We start from the raw sequence: 27,551 nt of genomic DNA, 5'->3' as shown, positions 1-27,551 counted from the left end.
TTTAACGAACTCGCTTGCTACCTTTGGCTCATTTCTCTAACTTCAAATTTGAAAATACTGTCAAAACTAGACAACAAAGTCAGCTTGAAGTAAATTTATTAGCAAAACTGTCAAAATGCGAAATATTTTCAACGCCAACAAAAAGTAAGTATACTTTTATAACTTATTACGGTATAACTTTGTGGTCGCTGAACCGTGTATATAAACGGGACCAATTTGTTAAGAAGAATTTATGACACCTATAAAAGTTCAAACGATAAATCACATTTTTGCCTGAAACAAAAAGCGATATATCTTTAATTTATCTAATAAACTTTAAAAGTTTATAGCTTAAATACACCACTTCAATTTATAATTAGCTAACTTTTAGATCTCTCGAACCGACTGCAGTAAGCTCAACTATGGAAACAAATAAACAAAAGCCTTCTGATCTTTCGTTCGGCGCCCGGATTCAGAAATCAACAATGCTATCTCTCGACTCGTGCCTTAACCCGAATCCCCGAATGAAATCGGAACTCGAAAACCAAGTCTTAAAATCTCAATCGACATGTGCTCAGTTTAAACCCCCGATACCGCCCAGGGTTCCAAAAAATGACGTTTCATTCACCTCTTCGTCATCTGGCAACCGATCGTCTACAGACTCATTGCACTCGACCTCTAGCGGTGGATCGTCTCATTCGCATGGTTCAACATCTTCAAACAGAACGAACTTTTCTGCAATTCAAACTGAGGAAAATGGTTGCAGTTGGCTATCGTATATCAGTAGCCGTGCTCAAAACGCGTCAGAAATAAATCACAACTCAAACTTTTTGGATCAATCTGTGACTGGATTTGCGTCCACTAACTCAGCGTTTAACCACTCAATAAACCGAACTTTTGATTCTGCCAGATCTCAGCCGGATTTCGCACCTCCGATTCCGCCGAGGGCACCTTGCCCGAAAATGTGTGAAAAACCGGTGAAAGAGTATTGCGCTCAGACGTTGGCACCGAAGATCAGAAAGCCCGATGTTGGAGGAGTCGAGGTTTCTAGCCACTTTGCAAGTTTTCCAGAAATGGCGGCCATTCTTAAGAATCCAGGTAATTGACTTTTACTTGATGACCGAAATTTAGTCACAGGTAGTCATCGCTGAAGTTTGTCAAAAATTAAGAAAAAGAAAGGTTATCCTGTGATACTAAATTCTCTGTGAAACTTACTATTTATCGGCTGTACGTTATCAAATATGAAAATAGCAGAAAACAATTATTCATTAAATAACCTCTGAATGGGGCTAGAAAGTGCAGAACCCAAATTCCAAATTACTGTAATGAGTGCCCAATATTATGGGGGGGGGGGGGTTATAATGGGTGAACGAGCACCTTTTACTGATTTTTCACTGAATTTTGCCAAAAAGTGATCCTTGCGTAACTCTCACGATCACTTTTCTGACTGTGTAATTATCCTTTCAGAGCTAATTCAACTGTTCCACAAATTCCTGATTCTTGAACATGCAGAAGAGAATCTTGAGTTCTGGACTGCATGTGAGGTGTACAGAGATACGAAACATGTGAACAAGAGACAGAAGATGTGTGAGCAGATTGTGAACAAGTACATTAGTGAGATTAGTCTCAAACAGGTCAACCTGCCATCCTCCATCAGAAAGGGAGTCCAGAACGCATTTGTCGAATCACAATTCGACAGGTTGGTTGTTCATTAATTGATTAAAAATAATTTCCATGATGATTTGCTGTTCATCCTATACATTATATAGTCTTAGTTTGCTTTCTGTCCTATTCTTTGTTGATAGATTTGAAAATATAGCAATTGCTTTATGAGAACGTAGAGCTGGGAGGACCCCGGACGGCCTTCATTTTTCACCTAATTTTGGGGAGGGGTGTTTTTAGTTTACGTTTTTGAAAAAAAATTATAATCCAATAGTTGCAGATTAGATGTGATGGTGCGAAAAGCAATTTTCCGAATAGCTGACAAATATTAAACAAATATTAATTAGAATAGCTATCAAGATTTCAACATATTAGCACTTCTGTTACCCCAACTAAAGATGTTGAATCGCGTTGCAATAATATCGGTCATAATCTTGCCATTTAACCATCCGGTCTCGCTTTGGTTTGCATATGCCAGAAATCCGTAACTGGTAACGGCGGTCGACTGTAAACTGAACGGATTATAGATGAAAACAGAGAAAATGGAATAGTAAATCATGGTCAAAATTTCTATTTTCTTAGCTCAGTATTAAAGACATTTTTGATAGAAATGAAGCGGTCTGAAACACTTATCAACCGTTGAAAGGGTATTTAAATTTGAGAGAGATTAGTTTGGTTCCATTGTAACACAACATACCGCGGCAAAGGGAATGTAATGTTTAAAACTAAATAAACAAAGAATTCAGCAATTTAAGCAAAAGCTAATATTAATAAAACAGTTGGTTTTATTAATAAAACTTCAAATATCATTCTTTGTTTCAGCAACATGTTCCAAGAGGCACAAAATGCTATATTCTGCACAATGGCCAGAGATTGTCTGCCCAGATTCAAAAATAGCCCAACCTTCAAAGAGTGTATGAGACGAAAAGAAGCCCGAACCAACCCAGCGAGCCAAACAACTACAAGCCACACTAGCCACTCAATAACCCCCCAGCACAATCAATATCAACAAAGTCACAACCACAACAACAACCCAATAAACAAAACAAGTTGTTTATGGATGAGCTTCGCTGCGTGCTAACGGACCCTCAAACTGACAATAAATCCACGACTTGTAAATCAGCTGATAGTTTTAGAGTAGCCGCTGAATAATTTTCCAATCGAGTTAAATTAATTGGAAATGTTTAATTTTGTAATAATTCGATAATTATTGTAAATAAATTATTTTTGTATGAATTTTTGCCATTTTTCAGTTCCTATGGATTCTAGAAGATTCTAGAAGGGTTTAGGCGGGAAATTATACGTATTCCATTTGCAGCCAAAAGTTTTATTTTTGTGCGACTGTTTATCCAACCAGCGCAGGTGCAAATAATATCAGAAGAAGCAAAGTCCGTCGCCTACTGTCACCTAAATTATATATCTTGGAAAATTGGAAAAAACTACATCTTAGGAAAAAAAAAGTTTTTCGGACTTAAATGTATCGTCAACTCCAAAATTCTTGAGAATTGATCAAAACCAATCGGCTAATAGGAGCTAACCTGGCAATGCTCATGTAAAACTGCTACCTAAAATTTAAGATGTTATGATAACCCTAATTAACTGCAACGGAAGAAATGGAAAAGTACTTGTATAATTTTTTTTTTGCGAGGGAAATTAAAAACTATCGAGACTAATTTCGTTGAGTTCAGTGTTTCCCATACTTTATAATCAATATAAAAATCTAATCGATATTCGATACCATGGAGCAGTTCGTGTGCAAAATGCAGAAGATGACGATCACCCTTGTTACCTACATGAATAAAAACAGGCACTTAACCAATAGATTTCCATCAGGTGACACTTGAAAGCATATTCAAGTGGTTAAAGTGAAAATAAGGTGTTGTCTATTAAAGAAGTTCTATAAATTGGAGAAATAAATAAATTATAAAACCAAAAAATTCAATTTTCTCTCCACTTTGATCAACTTTGGCCAATTGATAATCAATTTTGGCCAATTGATATTTGTTCCGACCCACTTGTGGGGGGGGGGGGGGGGGAGGAACTATATAATCAAATGGTCTTTTTGCTCCGTCAATTTTGGCCGATCAATATATTCATCGTAGAGAGTTGTGAGTGGTATCATTATAAATCCCGTTCAAGGTAGAATATGGAATTAAAAAGATTTTTTGAATTTTGTTTTCTAGAGCGAGTTATCCCGGTTTAAATTTTTGAATATTAGACCGATTTGCCTTATTTTGATTTACATTTTCCGAAATTTTTGCCTTAAATTTCGTCAATTTTGCTTGAATATGTAACAATTGTTAACAATAGTAATGTTGATTTAATTTTAAAAGACAAAAAAATTTTTCGACTATTTTAAATTATTTTTTGGCTAAAACTTTGGCTAAATGATTCAAAATCCAGCCCACTTCATCAAAAATTGAACCAAGCAAACTTCTTCAGTCCACTTTGCCGGAAGTACACACCCAAAAACGCCGGAAGTACACACCCAAAAAACAACTAAAACAATTTTTGTAAACTACAAATATATCTAGTCTCACTTCCACTTCCAGCGACGTTAGTCTGCAATTAAAATTTTGCCGTTTTCGCTAACTTTACTCTATGATTATCAAAAACGCAGCACTTTTTTTTTGCTATTTTGACAAACAAATTATCAAGATCTTCAGAATTCGAGATAGTTAAGTTTTCCTAAGGGATGAACAGAAATAGCATGGCTGGATTTGGTCCAATTTTGGACTGTGACAATCTAAAGATAACTCGGATTGTTATCAGTCGGCCCTTTAAAAAAAAAGTTTCGATCTTTTTTATGTTTATTAAAGAGCAGAACAACTCAAATCAAAGCTCCTTGTTGATATTTCCAATTGGTTTTCTAAGCAATTCCAAATTAATGTCTTTAGTTTTTTTTAATCGAAGACTACGGTCGTTTCGACTTTTAAAAATATTTTGAAATTGATTTTTGAATAAACAACGGCTTATTCAACTTTGCCACTTAATTTCTCTTAATTTGGTCAACTTGTAGCTTAGTGTCAGCAAAGAAAGAAATCTTCTTCTTCCTCTTCTTTCCACTGAATTAAATTTTAATTTTTTTTTGCGGTTTTACATGTTAAATTATGGTTCTCTGGCTTTGATATTACTAGATTTCATAATTATATTTTTGACTTTTAGGCATTGGCCTATTTTTCACTTTTTTCATGTTTTAACACATTATTGACAATTCAAATATTACACTATTGGCATTCACAATAAGGCACAATTTCCCATATGAAATTCGTTGAAGGCATAGATTAAGGTTATAACGGGTTCAAATACCCGTTCTTGAAGTTAATTGATTTTTTTATTTTTCTTTAACTGTCGTTTTAACTCTGTCTTTTTAGTCATAAGATAAATGACTGATAGTTTTCATTACTTTGAAAACAGCAGTTTTTTTTTAAAAAAAAAACACTTTTTAAATCAGTGTGTCATGAACAAATTTACTGAAGTTTTCTGTAATGCTGATTAGACGCAGAAAACTTGCTGCTAGCATTTAAATTTTTCTGAGATATTAAGTTAAAGTTCTCCAGCGTAATGTAGCCGGACAAACATTAATTACAAACATATTATTGTTTCCAAAGTTTCGTTAAAAGTAAAATAACTATCGTGTCCCACTTTTTATGTCACAAAGAAATGTCTTTTTAACTTAATTTCTTTTTCAGTAAATTTTGAAGCAGAAAATGAAACGCGCGAAAAAGTTGAAGTGGTTTGCGTGTTGAGCAAAATTGGAAAATTGGAGAGCGAGAGGTCAGAAAGTGGATTTTTCTTCATACCACTGTTTTCGAGAAAACAAGTCATAGAGATGTAAAAAAAGTATAAGCGGGCCAATCTTTTATTTTCTAGCGGCGGCAGTTTTAGGCTGTTTTTTTCATGTTAGCTATTTGTTTTTCGTTAAAAAGGTGTAAACTGGTTATATATTACTAGCGTCTACTGGTACCAAAACAAAAACTAGCTACAAAGAATTTAACGCGCACTTCCCAGTAATTTCTGGTACTTTCGCAGAATTTTGCGGCGAAAAACGTGTCATTAATTAGAGTTTTATGCTAATTTAAAATATATTCTAATGTTTCGCACGCTATCAGGGTATTTTAGTTTTTTTTGCCTGTTTTTGTTCCGACCCACTTGTGGGGTGGGGGCTATGTACTCAAATGGATTTTTTTGTTCAGACAATTTTGGTCGATCGATATATTCATCGTAGAGATTTGAGATTGGTATCATTAGACAGCTCGTCCAGCGTAGAATATGGAATTAAAAAGATTTTTTTGATTTTCGGTTTTTACAGGGAGTTATCGAGGTCTAAACTTTTGAGAAAAGTAGAGTGAATTCCGTTGTTTTTATTCACATTTTCCATAATTTTTGACAAAAATTTCTTCAATTTTGCAAAAAAAAACTTGTTTATTAAATAAGTTTGCTTGAAACTGATACCTACTCTACTCTCGTATTCCATAGAAAACAGGAAATTGAAAACACTTTTTTGTTCTGACCACCACTTTTGTGGGGAAGGAGGAATATATACTCAAATGAGTTTTTTTGTTCTGTCAACTTGCTGAATTGTATATTCATCATAGAGAGTTGTGAGTGGTATCATCAAAAAGCTCGTATATCCTAGAGTATGGAATTTTGAAAACATTTTGATTTTTGTTTTTTTACAGGGAATTATCGAAGTTTAACCGTTTGTGAAAATTTGTCGGTTTTTTTCACGTTTTCAGTCGACTCACAGAGCAAATCAGAAGGTAAAATTGATTTTTAACTGAGCAAAAATTTTTATTTTCTGGAGAAGATAGTTAAACCAGAATTCTGAGGAGTTGACAAATAAGTGGGCCATGAACAAATTTACAGAAGTTTTCTGTAATGCTGATTAGACGCAGAAAAGTTGCTGCTAGCATTTAAATTTTCTGAGATATTAAGTTTAGAGATGTAAAAAAAAGTGTTAGCGGGCCAATCTTTTATTTTTCTATTTTCTAGCGGCGGCAGTTTTAAGCTTTTTTTCGTGTTAGCATTTTTTTCGTTGAAGAGGTTTGAATTGGTTATACATTACTAGCGTCTACTGGTACCAAAACAAAAACTAGCTACAAAGAATTTAACGCGCACTTCCCAGTAATTTCTGGTACTTTCGCAAAATTTTGCGGCGAAAAACGTGTCATTAATTAGAGTTTTATGCTAATTTAAAATATATTCTAATGTTTCGCACGCTATCAGGGTATTTTAGTTTTTTTTGCCTGTTTTTGTTCCGACCCAATTGTGGGGTGGGGGCTATGTACTCAAATGGATTTTTTTGTTCAGACAATTTTGGTCGATCGATATATTCATCGTAGAGATTTGAGATTGGTATCATTAGACAGCTCGTCCAGCGTAGAATATGGAATTAAAAAGATTTTTTTTTGATTTTCGGTTTTTACTGGGAGTTATCGAGGTCGAATCTTTTGAGAAAAGTAGGGTGAATTCCGTTATTTTTATTCACATTTTCCATAATTTTTGACAAAAACTTCTTCAATTTTACAAAAAAAACTTGTTTATTAAATAAGTTTGCTTGAAACTGATACCTACCCTACTCTCGTATGCCAAAGAAAACAGGAAAATAAAAACACCTTTTTGTTCCGACCCCCTCTTTTGTGGGGAAGGAGGAATATATACTCAAATGAGTTTTTTTTTGTTCTGTCAATTTGCTGAATTGTATATTCATCATAGAGAGTTGTGAGTGGTATCATCAAAAAGCTCGTATATCCTAGAGTATGGAATTTTGAAAAAAAAAATTTGATTTTTGTTTTTTTTTACTGGGAATTATCGAAGTATAAACGTTTTTGAATATTTGTCGGTTTTTTTCACGTTTTAATTCGACTCACAGAGCAAATAAGAAGGTAAAATTGATTTTTAACTGAGCAAAAATTTTTATTTTCTGGAGATGATAGTTAAACCAGAATTCTGAGGAGTTGACAAATAAGTGGGCCATGAACAAATTTACAGAAGTTTTCTGTAATGCTGATTAGACGCAGAAAAGTTGCTGCTAGCATTTAAATTTTCTGAGATATTAAGTTTAGAGATGTAAAAAAAAAGTGTTAGCGGGCCAATCTTTTATTTTTTTATTTTCTAGCGGCGGCAGTTTTAAGCTTTTTTTCGTGTTAGCATTTTTTTCGTTGAAGAGGTTTGAATTGGTTATACATTACTAGCGTCTACTGGTACCAAAACAAAAACTAGCTACAAAGAATTTAACGCGCACTTCCCAGTAATTTCTGGTACTTTCGCAGAATTTTGCGGCGAAAAACGTGTCATTAATTAGAGTTTTATGCTAATTTAAAATATATTCTAATGTTTCGCACGCTATCAGGGTATTTTAGTTTTTTTTGCCTGTTTTTGTTCCGACCCACTTGTGGGGTGGGGGCTATGTACTCAAATGGATTTTTTTGTTCAGACAATTTTGGTCGATCGATATATTCATCGTAGAGATTTGAGATTGGTATCATTAGACAGCTCGTCCAGCGTAGAATATGGAATTAAAAAGATTTTTTTGATCTTCGGTTTTTACAGGGAGTTATCGAGGTCGAATCTTTTGAGAAAAGTAGGGTGAATTCCGTTATTTTTATTCACATTTTCCATAATTTTTGACAAAAACTTCTTCAACTTTACAAAAAAAAACTTGTTTATTAAATAAGTTTGCTTGAAACTGATACCTACCCTACTCTCGTATGCCAAAGAAAACAGGAAAATAAAAACACCTTTTTGTTCCGACCCCCTCTTTTGTGGGGAAGGAGGAATATATACCCAAATGAGTTTTTTTTGTTCTGTCAATTTGCTGAATTGTATATTCATCATAGAGAGTTGTGAGTGGTATCATCAAAAAGCTCGTATATCCTAGAGTATGGAATTTTGAAAAAAAAATTGATTTTTGTTTTTTTTTACTGGGAATTATCGAAGTATAAACGTTTGTGAATGTTTGTTGGTTTTTTTCACGTTTTAAGTCGATTCACAGAGCAAATAAGAAGGTAAAATTGATTTTTAACTGAGCAAAAATTTTTATTTTCTGGAGAGGATAGTTAAACCAAAATTCTGAGGAGTTGACGAATAAGTGGGCCATGAACAAATTTACAGAAGTTTTCTGTAATGCTGATTAGACGCAGAAAAGTTGCTGCTAGCATTTAAATTTTCTGAGATATTAAGTTAAAGTTTTCCAGCTGAATGTAGCCGAACAAACAATAATTATTACAAACAATTTTTTGTTTCCAAAGTTTTGTTAAAAAGTAAAATAACTATGGTGTCCCACTTTTTATGTGTCAAAGAAATGACTTTTTTAATTAATTTCCTTTGCAGTAAATTTTGAAGCAGAAAATGAAGCGCGCAAAAAAGTTGGAGTGGTTTGAGTGTTGAGCGAAATTGGGAAATTGCAGAGCGGAGAGATCAGAGAGTGGGTTTTTTGTTCATAAGACTGTTTTCGAGAAAACAAGTCATAGAGATGTAATAAAAAGTGTTAGCGGGCCAATCTTTTATTTTTTTATTTTCTAGCGGCGGCAGTTTTAAGCTTTTTTTCGTGTTAGCATTTTTTTCGTTGAAGAGGTTTGAATTGGTTATACATTACTAGCGTCTACTGGTACCAAAAAAAACTAGCTACAAAGATTTTAACGCGCACTTCCCAGTAATTTCCGGTACTTTCGCAGAAATTTGCGGCGAAAAACGGGTCATTAATTAGAGTTTTATGCTAATTTAAAATATATTCTGATGTTTCGCACGCTATCAGGGTATTTTAGTTTTTTTGCCTGTTTTTGTTCCGACCCACTTGTGGGGTGGGGGCTATGTACTCAAATGGATTTTTTTTTGTTCAGACAATTTTGGTCGATCGATATATTCATCGTAGAGATTTGAGATTGGTATCATTAGACAGCTCGTCCAGCGTAGAATATGGAATTAAAAAGATTTTTTTTTGATTTTCGGTTTTTACTGGGAGTTATCGAGGTCTAAACTTGTGAGAAAAGTAGGGTGAATTCCGTTATTTTTATTCACATTTTCCATAATTTTTGACAAAAACTTCTTCAATTTTGCAAAAAAAAATTGTTTTATAAATAAGTTTATTTGAAACTGATACTTAATCTACTCTCGTATGCCATAAAAAACAGGAAAATAAAAACACCTTTTTGTTCCCACCCCCACTTTTGTGGGGAAGGAGGAATATAAACTCAAATGAGTTTTTCTTGTTCTGTCAATTTGCTGAATTGTATATTCATCATAGAGAGTTGTGAGTGGTATCATCAAAAAGCTCGTATATTCTAGAGTATGAAATTTTTTTAAAAAATGTTGATTTTTGTTTTTTTTTACTGGGAATTATCGAAGTATAAACGTTTGTGAATATTTGTCGGTTTTTTTCACGTTTTCAGTCGCCTCACAGAGCAAATCGGAAGGTAAAATTGATTTTTAACTGATCATAAAATTTTATTTTCTTGAGAGGATAGTTAAACCAGATTTCTGAGGAGTTGACGAATAAGTGTGCCATGAACAAATTTTTTGAAGTTTTCTGTAATGCTGATTAGACACAGAAAATTTGCTGCTAGCATTTAAAATTTCTGAGATATTAAGTTAAAGTTTCCAGCGGAATGTAGCCGAACAGACAATAATTATTACAAACAATTTTTTGTTTCCAAAGTTACGTTAAAAGTAAAATAACTATCGTGTCCCACTTTTTACGTCTCAAAGAAATGTCTTTTTTAGTTAATTTCCTTTGCAGTAAATTTTGAAGCAGAAAATGAAGGCGCGAAAAAGTTGGAGTGGTTTGAGTGTTGAGCAAAATTGGGAAAATGGAGAGTGGAGAGATCAGAGAGTGGATTTTTTGTTCATAACACTGTTTTCGGGAAAACAAGTCATAGAGATGTAAAAAAAGTGTTAGCGGGCCAATCTTTTATTTTTTTATTTTCTAGCGGCGGCAGTTTTGAGCTTTTTTTCCTGTTAGCATTTTTTTTTCGTTGAAGAGGTTTGAATTGGTTATACATTACTAGCGTCTACTGGTACCAAAACAAAAACTAGCTACAAAGAATTTAACGCGCACTTCCCAGTAACTTCCGGTACTTTCGCAAAATTTTGCGTCAAAAAACGGGACATTAATTAGAATTTTATGCTAATTTAAAATTTATTCTGATGTTTTGCAGGCTTTCAGGCTATTTTGGTTTTTTGGCCTATTTTTGTTCGGACCCACTTGTTGGGGGACTATGTACTCAAATGGGTTTTTTTGTTCAAACAACTTTGGTCGATTGATATATTTGTCGTAGATTTGAGATTGGTATCATTGGACAGCTCGTCCAGCGTAGAATATGCAATTAAAAAGATTTTTTTTGATTTTCAGTTTTTACAATGAGTTATCGAGGTCTGAACTTTTGAAAAAAGTAGGGTGAATTCCGTTGGTTTTCTACATTTTCCATAATTTTTGACAAAAGTTTTTTCAAATTTGCAAAAAAAAACATGTTTATTAAATAATTTTGCTTGAAACTGTTACCTACTCTACTCATGTATGCCATAGAAAACAGGAAAATGAAAACATTTTTTTGTTCTTTAGTGGGGGAAGGAGGAATATATACTCAAATGAATTTTTTTTGTTCTGTCAATTTGCTGAATTATATATTCATCATAGAGATTTGTGAGTAGTATCATCCAAAAGCTCGTACATCCTAGAGTATGGAATTTTGAAAAACTTTTGATTTTTGTTTTTTTACAGGGAATTATTGAAGTTTAAACGTTTGTGAATATTTCGTTTTTTTCACGTTTTCAGTAATTTTGCTAAAATTTGGCGCAGTAAATTTTGACAGTATAATTTTAAAAAAAAATAAATTTTTAACGGTAAAATGTTATGTTACCGTTGGAAATGGAAGAGATTTGCTGAAATTTTTATTAGAGTTTCTTTGACTAAAATATTTGATAAACATTTTTAAAGTTCAGACTGTTTTCACAAAAGAAAATTAATAATTCATGTTTTTTGGTCTACCTTGTTTCAGTGAGCCAAAATTGGAGAACTAGAGACCCCGAGCACAAACTCTTTAAACTCCAAAAAGAGCTAGTTGGAACTCGACGCCCTCTAAAAGTCTTCTGAAATTAAAAGTTGCGATTTTTTGTAAATTTAAATCGATAATATTACAAAATGCATCAGTTCTTTGAAGTAATTCACTCAACAATTGTTCTAAATCGCAAATAATTGGTGCACCTGATTGGTTTATTGAAAGCGCGGCAAAATCAGGGATTGGTTTGATATTATCTTGGGATTCCTTTAATAAGAAACTTCTTTGCAGCTGCGTTTTTCAATTTTTTTTGCTTTTGTTTATTTGATGTTAATTACTGACAAAAATTTTATTAAAGGATCCATTAAATTAACCCTTATATACGCAATGTTCACGCCAAATGTAGATATAGTTTGTTTTCAGAGAACCTAAAGGTTTTAATGACTTTGAGGAAGAGTTTCAGAAAACTTTAAACGTTTGTGAATAATTGTCGTTCTTTTTCACGTTTTCAGTAATTTTGCTAAAATTTGGCGCAGTAAATTTTGACAGTATAATTTAAAAAAAGTTAAAATTTTTAATGGTAAAATGTTATGTTACCGTTGGAAATAGAAGAGATTTGCTGAATTTTTTATTAGAGTTTCTTTGACTAAAATATTTGATAAACATTTTTAAAGTTCAGACTGTTTTCACAAAAGAAAATTAATAATTCATGCTTTTTTGGTCTACCTTGTTTCAGTGAGCCCAAATTGGAGACCTAGAGACCCCGAGCACAAACTCTTTTAACTCCAAAAAGAGCTAGTTGGAACTCGACGCCCTCTAAAAGTCTTCTGAAATTAAAAGTTGCGATTTTTTATAAATTTAAATCGATAATTTTACAAAATGCATCAGTTCTTTGAAGTAATTCACTCAACAATTGTTCTAAATCGCAATTATTTGGTACACCCGATTGGTTTATTGAAAGCGCGGCAAAATCAGGGATTGGTTTGATATTATCTTGGGATTCATTTAATAAGAAACTTTTTTGCAGCTGCGTTGTTCAATTTTTTTTGCTTTTGTTTATTTGATGTTAATTACTGACAAAAATTTTATTAAAGGATCCATTAAATTAACCCTTATATACGCAATGTTCACGCCAAATGTAGATATAGTTTGTTTTCAGAGAACCTAAAGGTTTTGATGACTTTGAAGAAGAGTTTCAGAAAACTTTAACTGAACTCTTCTGTTTTGCCTTCAAGTGTTTGTTATACTATTTGCTGTCTGATTACCAAGTCTAACCATTCAAGATCCAAATGGTTTTTTCAAGAGGCGTGGGTGAACCATGTACCATGTACGATGCATTTGGTTGTTGCATAATGTCTTTTATGTCATTGAATGTATTTGTTTTAAAGAAAATTCGGTGACTTTTTGAACATGTCTTTTTTATATGATTTCTGTCAGCTTTTCGCGCATTCTCAGTAAATACATGTCAAACTCTCTTTCTTATAAGATACAAAGTAATCTTCGGGACAGATTTTGTTTTTGAAAACGGCTTCTTGGTTTTGGTACTTTGAGTTTTTATTCAAAATTTTGTGACTTTTGTGGATAATTGCCCTATTTTGCTGTTTGTTTTCATTAGTAAAATGTCACATTAATTAACTGAAAAATCTCTTAAAACTTTGCATATGAACATGCTTATTATTTTCATAACACATGGTTTTAAGCGTTGTGGCGACGTCCTTGGTAGAGTTTGGTAGAATTTTATGTTTTTGTGCCCTGTATTTGTTGTTAATTTTTGTTGTTCTATGCCAAATATTGGGAAATTAAAGTTCTCAGTGACCATTGATGGATACATATCTGAACTTAATATCTAATATCGGTACATAAGTAATGATTTTATTGACTTTCAAATTAATTTTTTTCAAAAAAAGAAACTATTCAATAGCTTATCCCTTATTGTCCTAGTTTGCTTTTCCTTTCGTATTTTTGAATGTTGTATCATTCTCGCAACTTAGCTTGATTTTTTAGAGATCTCTTTAATATTTTGTTGAATTGTTTTCTGTTTGTTGAACGATCTGACTGATGTCTCCAGGGCTTAGAAAATTTTTTTCTGAAGAATTTTGTGATATTTAGTTTTTTTGCATTATTTGTGGTTCTTTTTGCTGTCATTTTGTGATAGCTGTTTTACACAAAAGACTTTAATGTGTTCAAAGAAGAAGCGAATGAAGATATATTTTCCCAGCGGTTGATTTGTTTTATAATTTATTGGCATCAAAACTGTGGTTCCGTGAAATTGTTTGTGAAGTTTTTTTTTTAGTTCTGCTTGTAATTGATGTTGCCTTATAACTTTATGACTTAGTCTCTCAAGCGCAATAGTTTCGCACACGTTGCAAGATAAACTATCTACTCTTTTAGTAGAAAGTTGATGTTGGCTATGCCTTTTGAAATCATTTGTTTTTTAAAAAAAGGCAATGGATTTGTGAGTTTTGCTAATGTCAGTTCTGTTAATTTGCAGCGTAGCATCTCCTTAGACAAGTCACATCCCTTCTATATTGAAGTAAGGTTTGCTTTTTATTATGGTTTTAATGTCTTCAACTGGATTTTGTTCTTGTTACAATCAGTTTTCATAAAATAATCATGACTTTTGCAAATTCACCCATTTTTGTAGGTTTTCGTTGTCTTTTCACAGTATAACAATAATGGGCGAATCTCTGGTCATTTTGAAGAAGATGCTACCAAAATTTTTTTATGTTTTTAGCGAACAGTTTATTGTTTAATTGGCATGGACATCGTTTTCCTGCAGGTTTTTTCGTGTATTTTTTTCTTTTTGCCTGCAGTTGTCGTTGTTTTTGTAGTCGTATGACATATCCTGGATAGTGGCCGGTCTCAAACGCTCTCTATGGAGGTATAAAAGAATCTCTCAATGATTTCATTCGATGCAGAAGGTTTCCAATCAATTTTCATTAAAAAGCAAGAAAGCAACGTTTTCAAAAAGTAAGGTTTCATTAAACTTTGCAATTTTGCTCATTTCTTGTCGACTTATTACCAAGTCGCATTGAGGAAAAGTCCAATATTTTTTTCTTATAATGTAAAAGTTAATCTTCTGATATGAATTTTATCTGATGCCGTTTATTTTTGGTTATCATTGGTTTTCAAAAAATGGACAACGAGTTTTGGTCGTAATTAAAATTTGTAATTATTCGATTTTAAACGCCTTTTGTTCTGGTAGTTATAAAATGGTAGTCACAGATCTCATGGTGCCTTTTAGGTAGATTGTTTTATTCATTTTTTAGTTTGTTGAACGATATGTTGATATGGACTTTTTTATTTCTTCCTCATTTGGATGACAATTAATTGAAAAATGTAGATGAGCGGGGTCGAAACTTTATGTGCTTTTACCGAGTCTCTTTATGTGCTTTTTAATTAACGCACATTACCGAGTCTCCTTGTTTTGTTTTCTTCTCAAAGGACTTTTACAGGTACCAAATGATTATAATTCTGTTGTTTAAGGTATTTTTGTTGAGAATTACGACAGAAAATAGTGAAATTTGTTAACTATTTTTCAACAATTTCTTGGTGTTTTCCAATTTTTCTTCAAAAAACGAGAAATTTGTGAGCCTAGTTTGATTTTTCTATTGTTTATCGAGTGTTTCTAGATTTTAATCGCACAGGAGAACCGTTTTTGTATTTAGAGAATTTATTGAACTTTTTTGAATAAATTCTCCATTAATATTTAGAGAATTTATTGATTTTTTTTATTTTTCAGTGCAGTTGAGTTTTATGGCTAATTTTTATCTTTTTTACTTTAAATTTTTATTGGAGGTTTATTTTGTCACCCGTTTACTGAAAGGTACTTTTCTCGGCAGAGACGACTCTTCGAATCATTTCTGGAAATCTAATGGCTTTTTTGCAGCATTTATTTATTGCAGCATGTTTTTATTTGCTGAATATATTTTTTGGCAGCATTAATTGACAACGAGCAATTTAAATTAAATTAACTTTGTTGGAGTCGAGCTTTCAACGCTTATATCAAAAATGGTTACCTAGTACTAGAGTTGAGGACAAAATGAATTGTTCACTGTTCTTTCAAATTTTCTTCAGACTTCCTCAAACGAAAGACGAGGAAGTTGACAAATGGCGACAAGAGTGTGACAGAACTAGAGATGATTTGGAGACCCAATTGCAGAGACTGAAGGGGGAGGAAGCGGCCAGTGAGAGTGAACTAAAAGGGGACCTGGACAGTCTGAGGCGGGAACTGGAAACCCAAAGAGAATGCCCAGGTAATGAAATGCCCAAGTAATGGCCACACCCTAACAAAACTGTCTAGAGTACCTTGCGAGAAAAATCATCACAAGAATATGCGTTTCAAGCAGAGGTGCGTTATATTCTGCTTAGGCCACCCCACTTTAGTAGGCATATACCTTTTACGCCCCCAAGCGCACGTGCTATTTTTTTACATTGAAGTGTGCTCTATAACTTGTAATTTACAAAAAAGAATAGAGCCCTGAGGTTTTCCATTTTTGTCCCTTTAATAGACCATAGCTTATAATTTGCTCTGCGATCAGACCATTTTTTAAAAATACATGATCAGTCTTTTCTGATCAGACCATTGTTCTGTTTTCGTCCGGACAATTTTTGGTCCCACTCGGAAGTATTTTTCACCCGAATTACGCTATCTGGAAAAAACATGTTTGCATAAATTGTCCGGACGAAAACAGAACAATGGTCTCATCAGAAAAAGACTGATTATATTTTTTAAAAAATGGTCTGATCGTAGAGCAAATTATAAGCTATGGTCTATTAAAGGGAGCGCTTCAACGTCATCCAGGTCTATGACAATAGGTTTAATCATTACGTGTCATGTGATAAATGACAAAAAACTATTTCTCAATTTTGTTCCCAAAAAACTGATCAAAGAAAAAGCTGCCTTTATTGTGTAAAGAAAATAAAAACTTGTAATAATTATCCCCTAAAACCTTTGACACATTATGGCAAAATTTATGCGAACATGTTTTTTCCAGATAGCGTAATTCGGATGAAAAATACTTCTGAGTGGGACCAAAAATTTTGCCAAGTGGGACCAAAAATTAAGTATCAAGATATCTATATCTATAAAATTTGAAAACTTAACTGCTCTTAGTGGCCAAACAGCATTAGCAGGAATAGTTTTGGACCAATGCTGGACTCTTACAATTCAAAAATAATTCGGATTGTAATCATTCGATCTTTTTTATATTAATTAAATAACAGAACATTTCAAATCCAAACTCACTGGTGATAGGTCCAATTGGCTTCCTAAATAGCTGAAAATAATTTTTTTAGTTTATTGCATGAAAACTTATGATCGCTTGGACATCTAAAAAATTTTTACTTTTAAATAAAAAAATGGCTTTTTGAACTTTGCCTCCATTTTTCTTTTAATTTGGTCAACTTGTAGCTTAGTGTCAGCAATGAAAGAATGCTTCTTTTTTCTATTGAAATCAAATTAAATGTTTATTGTGGTTTTAAGCCTTAAGTTATGCTTGTCAGGCGTTGATACTACTAGATTTCACATTTTTTTTTTACTTTTAGGTTTTTGCATATTTTTCATGTTTTCTAGATTTGTCACACTGTCAGGTAATTGACAGCTCATATATCACATTTTTGACATTCAAACTAAGGCAAAATTGATCATATTTAAATCCTTAAGGATCCATTGTTAATATTCCTTTAGATTGCGGGTTTTTTACGGCTTCGATACTACTTTCTCGAAAAATTTAATTGAAATTTTTAGTTTTATCTTTAACTGTCGTTTTTAGTTTGTCTTTTTGGTCGTATGAAATTTCCTGAACAAGGACACGGTTTCGTTGGTTTTTAATTGAGAAATTTGTGAGCCGATATTCCGATATTAGAAGATTGCTGATGGCTTTCATGACTTTGAAAACAATTGTTCTCCAAAAAGAATTTTAATTTCGCAGTTCTGTTCCTTTTTTGTCTATTTGTTATCTAGTCTCGTTAATTACAGGCCAAATATGACAAAATTTTTCGCCAAAAGAAGGTGTCAAAAGGGATTGGTGTCACAAAATCTAATGTTTTTAAAGAATTCGTTATGAATTTACTGGCTTCGACACGGGTTGTTCACAAAAAAAGAAAATTAATTTTTGATTTTTGTCAAATTTAACTTTCTTTTTGCAGACGTAAGACATTCTGAATAATTAGTAACGAAGGTAAATGTTTTTCCACCGAGAAAAAGAACAGAAACAACTGAAAAAGGAACTGAATTAAAACACTTGCTTGACATGTTGATCCTAGCTCGATTGGTAACTTACAATTTTGCAAAAAATTATCAAAAAAAGCTGTACTTCAGAAAGAATTTTGAGGTATCTGCAAAAAATTGGAAGACGCCAAAAACAAAAACAAGAACAGCATAAAACAGTTGATCAGTTGATACTATATTACTGTCTCATTATATCCTGTTTGTTTTCTGCTTCTCATCACTTTTGTAATCATTAACCTTTTACAACTTGGATGCTAAAATTTACATTTTCATAATTTGCATTAGAACCCTGATTTTCTGGATTATTGCAGGTCTCAAGGGCTTCCTTTAAAAAAATAAACGATCCTATGAATTAATTCATTTTGTATTTAATGGCTTTCATGTCTTTGGAAAAAAATTTTTTCGAAAAAAAACAAGTATTAATAAATTTTGTCATTTTTCTTTTTTGTCTACATGTTACATAGTTTTTTTTCAAAAAAGGGCCCATAATACATTGTCGGTGTTCGAGGAAGGTTCGAACATATTTTGAGGGCCAAAGTATAGCTTTACGGCTTTGAAAGTGTTTTCTGGCAGGTTTAATTGATATTTTGTTTGTTGTCTATTTGTTGTTCTCTTTTAACCGCATAAAAATTGAGTATCGAAGTTCTTAATTCTTGTAATTGGTAATTGTAAAAAAGGGATATTTTAGTTGATTTATAATGGTATTCATTACTTTGAGTTCAATTGTTTTTTTTAAACAAACGAATTTTCCAATTTTACTGTTTTTGTTCCTTTTTGTCTAATTGTTACCAAGCGTTATTATGGACTCGCCCCATATTTTTTCTGTTGAATTACAAGTTATTTTGTTTAATTGCAGTTTTATCTGACACTGTTTTGACTTTGTTATTAAGTTTTGTTTTTTAAAACGGAAATAAAGTTTTGTATTCAAAAATGGATATAATAATAATAATAATAACTGTGGTTCCTGCGTAATCGCAGCGGAATAGCAATAGGCCACAGGGGCCTATGTTCAGCTGTCCTTTTTCTTATTATTCCCCACATTTCAGATTGATCTTTTTATGAGCAGAATTGCTCATTTTTTGGTGACTATAGCCACTTTTTTTTGCGTCTGAAACTTTCACGTGGATATCTTTTTATAGAGTACTGACATATCTTTTCTATTGAAGTACAAATAATTTTGTTTAGTTTCAGTTTTATCCGACATTATTTTGAGCTGGTTATTAAGATGTATTTTAAAATGGACATAAAGTGTTGGACGTAATTAATGTTTGTTGTTGTTGTTTGATTTTGCTGTTTGTCTTGAGTCGCTTTCTTAATATTGGCATATCTCATCAATCTAATGCAACAATTTTTCCTCCAATTATTTGTTTTGGAGGCTATCTTTTCGTTCATACACCATTTTTTTCTGAAAATATTTGAGTTTTTGGATTTTTCTACCTGTTCTTCATTTTGTAGACAATTATGCCAAAATTGTGGATGAGCGGGGTAGGAACGTTATGTGCGATCGCACATTACTGAGCCTCATTGTTTAAATAAATAGCGAAGACTAAATCTAATCAATTGTTTCAAGGTCAAAAGTATGTTTGTGATATAGAATCAAGTTTTTTTTCAAGGTCAAAAGAGGAGCGTTATTCGGAAATATCAGCTCTTAAGGAAGCCATCATAGAGATCAAAGATCAGAAGAATAAGGAAGTGGAGCAGGTGAAGAAGGAAAAGGACGGTGAGATCCGGGAGATCAAAGAAGAGATGAGAGCTGTTAAGTTGGAAAAAGACAGGTTCATTGAGAAACTCCTCAAAGAGATAGAAATGCTCAAGGTTAGTTTTTTTTGGATCTGACGCGAAACCACTTCCACCTGCGTATTAATCTGATGTTTTTAATAGCCGCACAGCGATAGGTGGGGCTATTATTGGCCTTCTCTTGGTTTTTTACAATTCAAAGAATTTGAATTCTATTGGGGCACTGTCTTTTTTTAAGATCTGTTCACACATTTTCATGATTTTTGAAGTTAAATTGGAGTAGTGATTTTGGTCACGCCGAAACAGGAAGTGGAGCGAAAAGGAGAGTGGTTTAACGGCGTGAAATTTTTTCGCTCTAAATTTAAAGTAGCGTGAGAAAACGGTGTTTGAACAAAAATTCGCCTTCTCGCTGGTGGTTTTTTGTTCACATGCGGCAATTTCACTTTCAGTTTTACAGTTTTTCGATTTTTTGGATTGGATTTTTTTCTAAATGGTTTTCTCAATCCATTCATAGTCCGTTCTGGGTCCAGTTTCCTGTTTAGTCAAAGAAATTTCTTTGAGTTGTACGTCAGGACTTGTCCTGCTATGTTTTTTTATTTTTGTTATGACCATATGACGTCACAACCTTTTCAAGTCTGCGTTTTGTTCATTCGTTCATGCAATTTTAACTGAAGTGCGTGCGTGACGTCATTTTTCTCTCTTAGTGGAGCGAGTTGTTTTACAATACAAAGGATTTGACTTGTATTGGGGCGCTGTGTTTTTTCTTAAGATGTGTTCACACATCTTTCAATGACTTTGATCGTTCAAAACGAGATGAACAGGTAAAACCCAGTGGGAATTAAGTTTCATTAGAGGCCCAAATTGGGCTTTAGTAGTACTTCAAGTGCTTAGAGTGGTGCAACTGCTGGGATGGCCTCAATTTAAGGTTAAAAGGTCAATTTATGTGTTTTTGGGCTCAAAATGGTGCAATTTTTCAAGTTTGTTTTGATTTTTTTAGTTTTCTGTTTGATTAGTCTTAAGTTGAAGTTTTTAAAAGTTGATGAAGGCATTTTGCGATACAAAATTACTCGTTATGACCCTTTTATGAGCTATATGTTTTGGTATTACAAACACAAACAGGCAAATTGATACTAATTTTTGCAATTTTTCAAGTTTTTTGGTCATTTTTTGAGTTTTCCAGCTTCAAGGGCCAAAAAATCTACTTTAAAGTTTGATAATAGAGCCTTCTTTGGTTTCTAGTAAGAATGGATTGGGTTTTAATGTCTCGAATTCAAGCATTTTTTTGATAAAATCTGCAATTTTTTTAAAGGTTTCCTACATTTTTGTCAATTTTTGATATTTATCCTTTCTCAACTGCCTGGAAACCTATTCCACGGTCTGAAAAAAGCTACTTCAAGTTTTATAGTTTCATTGGATTTGTTTTCAACAATTTAACCTTCCAAATTTAAAAAAATTTCTGATGAAAATTGCAATTTTTTTGAAGTTTTTTCTCAAAGCATTTGTCTTCTATTCAGTTTTTCTTGCCTAAGTAACCAGATAACCTGATACATGGTTTGATAGCATGTGATTAAATAGTTGCTAGGGGGGCAATTGAATGGTTTTCAACATTTTAAAAGAACAAATTTCTTTTTTTTGAAATTTGAAGTTTTTTATAAAAATTATTGCCTATCGATTTTTGAACCAATTAATTTTTTAGGCTTGAAATTGGGGTACTGCATAGCTTCTAGAGACATAAATTGATTTTTAAGGTATTAATATCACTACTTTTAGCAACATTTCTCTAAAATTTGCAATTGAATTCAATTTTGAAAATTTTTGGATAATTTTCGAGTTCCATCGATTTTCAAGAGCCAATGAATTTTTTCAGGCCTTGCAGATAAAAAACTGCAGCAATTTCACAAACAAAGTTTGATTTGGAAAATAATTTTGAAATGGGCATAATAAAAGGGATCAAATTTTGCCTTGGGGTAAAAGCTTCAAAGCTTAAGTAAAAATTTTATTTTTGTTTTTTTGTTTGATTGTTTGTTTCTCAATTTTTTGAGATGATTTTGTTTTGGCTGGCATTGTTCAATTGATCTGCTGGTCAGGTAGAGTACTTCTAATTTTTTCATTCAATTCGTTGAATTTTATTTCAGGACCTGTCCTGCATTGTTTTATTCATTTGTGTGATTAAATTTTTGGTCACACTTGACTTACCTCACTCACAAAAATGACTTCCTCACTTTGAAATTAACTTATATTTACTTTAATTCATAGAAATAAATTCAAATGGGTGTGCGTCACTCTAAATGAAGGTTATTAGAGAGCAGCTAATAGAGGCGGCAAAAACTTTTACAGATTTTAATGAAATATAACATATCAGCCTTCAATGAAAAGACGATTTTTTTGGTCTGTCTTTTTTTTACTGTTTTTTAGACGGCAGATCTACAAAGCTATTGCGGCTATTTTCTGGCAATCTGCCAGCTATGTTTTTGAAATTTAATTAATTGAAAATATGCAACATATTGATATAGAATTAATTGTATCAATGAAATATATATGAATAATGAATAATGAAATGAATAATGAAATATATAACCAGAACACAAACCCGTCTAGTCTAAAAACTGAATCAACATTTTTTCATTCGTTTACAACTTTTTATCACCCCTTTCTCCACCACAAAACGAAATGTTTTTCGCTTTTATTCCAAGATCTGATAGCTTGCGTTGAAAGTGGACGTGCTACCTGCTTATTGGGTGAGAGAGGGAAAGAGAGAGAGAGAGAGAGAGAGAGAGAGAGAGAGTTTTATAATTTTATCAGGAAAGTACCTCCCTCTTTTTTACTGTCTTTTCTTATGAATTAATTATCTAATGTAATGTAAACTTTTTCTAATCTGAGTTAATTTTTGTTTTTATGCCCTGTCTGCAATAAACTTAAACTTTTGCACAAACCAATATAATCTAGGCTGTTTTCCAGACTTTGACCTCTCACCGACATACTAGTTTTACAATTTTAACCTTTTATCAGTCCTGATCAGACCAAACAGACTCTGATCAGATCTTGGTGTCCCCATAATCAAAATTTTGAGCACCCGGAGTTTTCCCAGAGGTTTTAATTTTGGTCGCATACTTTACCGTATTTGACCCAAGATATTGTGTTGAGGTTTTCTGAAATTATAGCAAGGATCATATTTGAGTTTATATTGCCCAGACTTGATCTCTTAGCACGTTCCTACAAGAGAATCAAAAGAATCAAATATGATCGTTTTATGACAATCAGGAAGAGATACAAATCATGACCTCTGTATGATTACCAATAATCATATATAAACTTGTAAGAAATCCAGTAAAAACCTGGCTCGTGTCTGATTAGAAAGCGAAATTGGAACACTTTTTGCTCGGAAACAGACAATGCAACAACTGGAATACAGCCGACAAACGGCAACGGAAAATATTTAACTGTTGTGAAAACTTTATTTTTCACCCTCATTTTTGGAAACTTTTGGGACAATTTTGATCACGCAAAGATTAGGTGTTCAAGCGTGAATAAGTCACTCGAGAATTATAAGCGAAAAAGCATTATAGAACAAATAGCACAAAGCTGCCAGACTTTTGCTTAATTTTAATTTTTTTTCTATAAATAAAACTTTAATTGACAATTAACTTGGTTGACATAAGGGTGGTTATCAATACATAAGGTCAACAGTTTATGAATCTCATTTCATCAGCTTTTTTCATTTTTCCACATGTAAAATATTTGTTTTTATTCTCCCCACTTTGGTCAGGTAAGAATAAAAATAGTAGAACTGCACATTAATAAGGTTCCCTTTTGCTGCAATCGTTTTGGCGGCTCATCATAAAAGGACCAATCTGGACTCTTCTTATTCTGAATTGGTTAATGCATTAAGTAGAAACGAAGTCTTCTTAAAATTCTCCTTTTCTTATAAACACCGCACTGGTCTTATTAGCATCGATTTTCTTATAAACATCGATTTTACATGTCTTGAGCAAGACTTGAATAGTTTTCACGAGGATTCGAAGTTGAAACAAGACGTGATAAGTACGTGATATTACTGATGTGCCGATCCACGATGTGTATTGTGCCGGGAAAAAAACGGTCTCTTTTTTTTCTTATGAAATTCCTCCTATACAATTAAGCCCATTTCTGTGCTCAAACTGGTGCTATAATTTTTTTTAGAGCATAGGTCAACTTAAACTTAGTCCAGTTTGGTTTAATCACTCACTTTTTGTACTAATCGCAGAGCTGGTGTTCAAGCAGGCAAAACTAGGACTTTGAATTCTTCTTCTTCGTTAACTCTCAAATCCCAATGTCTCTCAAAAATCTCAATCGTTGTTTTCAACTGTGCTTAAAATTTTATATCTCCAGCATTGTTCTCTTCTGTGATACATAAGTGACTTTGCACGAAATTAGATGATTTAGGTTGACCTTGTTAAGTGCTTGGTCGGTCACACAAAAGTAATTTTACCTCCGATTGAGAGGAAGTTCATTTTTCAGATTGTTCACAACTCCACTCTTCTGATTTACTCTATTTTATTCATCATTATTCTTATAGCAAACTTGAAATTCAGCCCTTATCTAGTTTCTCTTTCAAGTCGACAATAAAAATTGGAGGAATCTTGCTACGTTTTCACGATCAACAGTTCACTGTGGAATTGCAGCGACTTTATAAATAAAATAGTAGCCTAGAAATATAATTCTAGTCTAGACTGGATTCGCGACGCTAGTCCCTTCACATAAAAATTACACACATTAGTCTTACAACTTCTAACCAATATTGGTCAAGTATCAAAACTTTTATAAAATTCAATTTCGATTTTAAGACTATATCAAGTGTATCTTGCGTCTAAATTACACAGCTTCACTTTATTTGAGAATTCAGAATTGATAGCAACCCTACATTTGTTGTCAAGCCAAGTTTGTCAAACGAAGGTCTTTTAAGGACAGAAAGGAAAATAATGTTTAATAAAGCGACCGTTTCTTTTTTTTTCTTTTCACATTACAAACAAAACCACTCTGTTGCTTTTTGAATTTATAAGACGTAAAAATTTTGAAATCAGAAAAAACTGAAACAGATTCAAATGGTAAAAGTGTGAAGATTGAAACCGATTCTGTATTTAAGTAATTAAGTATCTCATTAACCAATAAATTTTCATTTTTTCGATTTTTGTTCATCCGTTTTTCATGCATGGCTTTTTTTATCCGCCCGCAAGATTTTTTGAAGTTTAAAAAATCAAAATGCTCTCAACAATCATGAATCTTATTTCGAAAACGCCTTAAAGATTACGTCTTCGATATCATTGATAAACAAATTTTGACCGGCCAAGACCTCATACTTATTCATATTTGAAATGTATTCATTTGAGAAAATTGTTTTTCGTTTATGGGGACATATTTGCTAGTTTTTTAAAAAAGTTTTTTTATAAAAAGTTCAAGTTTATAATTTGTTTCTCTTACTAAATTCATAGGCTCTCAAAATACTCAGCTTAAACATAGTAATTTTAGTGAACATTTTGCAATCATTGCAGATATTTTTTTAATGAAAGAGAAAATGTTGGTTATGAAAAGGTTATTTTGAATATCTCATTGGCAGCAATTTAATTTTTCTTAAAAACTTTTCAATTTTTGGTTACTTAATTTTGCTGTTGCCAATTAGTTCTAATGAGCATGAAAATCTGAAAATTGCACAGATATTTGCAATTGTTTTGTGTTACTGAGGACAGGTTTAATGTCCCAGAGTAACCAGCCTTTTCTTGTAAAAAGTGTACATTTTCACTTGTTACTTCCTATGAACTTTCACCTCGTCAGAGTTTATATCAAAGTTGTTTTTTCCTAAATGTCGTAAAACCAATGCAAAATATCACAAATTTTGATATCACTTGAAGTATTTAAAGTTTTTTCAACTTCTATATTTCATTAGTTGGATGATTCGACAGTTATTGGGATTAACTAAGGTTAGTTTATATATTATGAAGTTACGAAACTACGAACAATACAAAATTCAAGATTCGCTTCCTTCATAGACCTTTTTTTACCGTTACGATTTTTGTTTCATATCTGCCCAGGTTGAGGTCCCGACCCAATTTCCTGATCAGACTTTCTAGACGGAAATTAACCCCGAGCAGACTTTCCAGACCCAAGTTACCTCTGTGCAAACTTTCCAGACACAGAGGGTCTCTGATCAGACTTTTCAGACGGAAGGCGTTCTGATCAGACCATCTTCGGTCCAAGGTCCAGACTCAAATTCAGACCAACGCCCACATCTTAATCAGAAAATGATCAGACTCAAGTGAGATCGAAGAGGTTATGATCAGACTCAAGTGCGTTCGAAATAGTCCGATCAGAGAAATATTTTACTTATGAATAAATCTCTTAGTTTTGCTATAATATATTCTTTTCGTAAAATTTGATGTTTGTAGTATTTAATTAATCAAAGGAAAAACCAACTATAAAAGTTTTGCTAAAGAAAACGAAACCCAACTGTTGAGAACAAATCTTATTAAGTGTACCGTTTAGTGTATGTTTTGGACTCAAAGGATGAGTTTAGACAGCTTTTCATAAGAAACATCGTGGTCTCCTGTTAATCAAAATTTCCTCTGAAGGGGACCGAACCTTGATTGCAGCTGGGCTCCTGTTTTCTGATCAGACCTCTCGGTCTTTAGCTGAGTCTCTGATCAGAACGCTGCTTTATTGTTGCCTCTTGGCAGAGCGAACAATTCTCAGTAAAAAAAAACAAAAAAAGAAAAAATAAGGCACTCGAAATGGTCCCTGATCAGACCCAGTTGCACCCGAAGCATTTATGATCAGACCCAGTTGCGCTTGTAGCCACCTATGATCAGACTGAAGCGCGCTCGAAAGCAGTTCTGATCAGGCTTAAGTGCATTCAAAATAGTCTGATCAGAGAAAAATTTTACTTGTGAACAAATCTCTCAATTTTCCTATAATATATTCACTTCATAAAAACTGAAGTTTGCAGTGTTGAATTCATCTAAGGGAAAGTCAATTATAAAATTATTGCTTAAGAAAACAAAACCAAACTGTTGAGATCAATTTTTATTTATTGTACCGTTAATTGTATATTTCTGACTCAATGGATAAGTTTAGACAGCTTTCCAAAAAAAAATTGTGGTCTCCAGTGGATCAAAGTTTCATCTGATGGGGACCGGCTTTTGCTATCAGCTGGACTCCTTTTTTCTGATCAGAGCTATCGGACTTTAGATGAGCCTCTGATCAGAACGCTGCTCTATTGTTGCCTCTTGGCAGAGCCAACAGCTCTCAGTAAAAAAATGAAAAAATTAGGGCGCTCAAAATGGTCCCTGATCAGACCCAATTGCGTTCGAAAACATTTATGATCAGACTCAATTGCGCTCGAAGTTGCCTCTGATCAGACCAAAGTGTGCTCGAAGAGGTTATGATCACACCAAATTGCGCTTGAAGTCGCCTCTGATCAAACCCTAGTGCGCTCGAATCTGCCTATGATCAGACTTTTCAGACCTAATTGACCTCTGATCAGACCATCTCCAGACCATGGTCCAGACTTTTCAGACCAAAATGAACTCTGATCAGACCATCTCCAGACCATCGACCAGACTGTAGTGCGCTCGAACTTCCGTCCAGACCCTGTAATTTCGGTCTGGGAACACACGGGTGTGCGCTCGACTGGATCTGATCATAAACCAATTTGGGTCTGGACCTCAACATGGGGATGCGTTGGAACACTATGCGCAAACACACATTTCCAATCTACCTTGTGAACATTATAGCACAATAAAATAAGCATTAAGAAGCCCTGATTGTAGTTTTGAGTATCAAAATAAAATCAGAGCCATCATCATTATTGGCTTTGTAGCTGATGAAAAATTTTTCAAACTTTCTGCATGAAAACTTAACTGGATATCGAAAGTTCTGGATATGAAACTATCTGGACATAAAACTTAACGCAA

At 33.1% G+C, this 27,551-nt stretch overlaps 2 protein-coding genes across 7 annotated transcripts in view; one reads left to right on the top strand and one right to left on the bottom strand.

Moving 5' to 3' along the window:
* Nucleotides 1–12,652, bottom strand: part of LOC142344835 (unconventional myosin-Va-like) — a 380,102-nt gene extending 367,450 nt beyond the window's left edge. For all 6 annotated transcript variants that reach the window (XM_075396823.1, XM_075396827.1, XM_075396825.1 and 3 more), the window contains exon 1: nucleotides 12,643–12,652. The gene's annotated coding sequence lies outside the window, so the exon portion shown is untranslated. The remainder of the gene's footprint in view (nucleotides 1–12,642) is intronic.
* LOC142344196 (uncharacterized) lies at nucleotides 57–2,877 on the top strand. The gene is made up of 4 exons (XM_075395731.1): nucleotides 57–144; nucleotides 371–1,077; nucleotides 1,447–1,678; nucleotides 2,464–2,877. Exons 1-4 carry the CDS (start codon nucleotides 116–118, stop codon nucleotides 2,720–2,722), a joined length of 1,227 nt encoding a protein of 408 aa, XP_075251846.1. The 5' UTR covers nucleotides 57–115; the 3' UTR covers nucleotides 2,723–2,877.
* Nucleotides 12,653–27,551: the final 14,899 nt, after the last annotated feature.

This window comes from Convolutriloba macropyga, chromosome 8 (genome assembly GCF_964194025.1).
Source record: "Convolutriloba macropyga chromosome 8, txConMacr16.3, whole genome shotgun sequence".
In the NCBI taxonomy this organism is placed as follows: domain Eukaryota; kingdom Metazoa; phylum Xenacoelomorpha; order Acoela; family Convolutidae; genus Convolutriloba; species Convolutriloba macropyga.
Note: the sequence above shows the minus strand (reverse complement) of the source record. Positions and strands in the feature narration are given on the sequence as shown.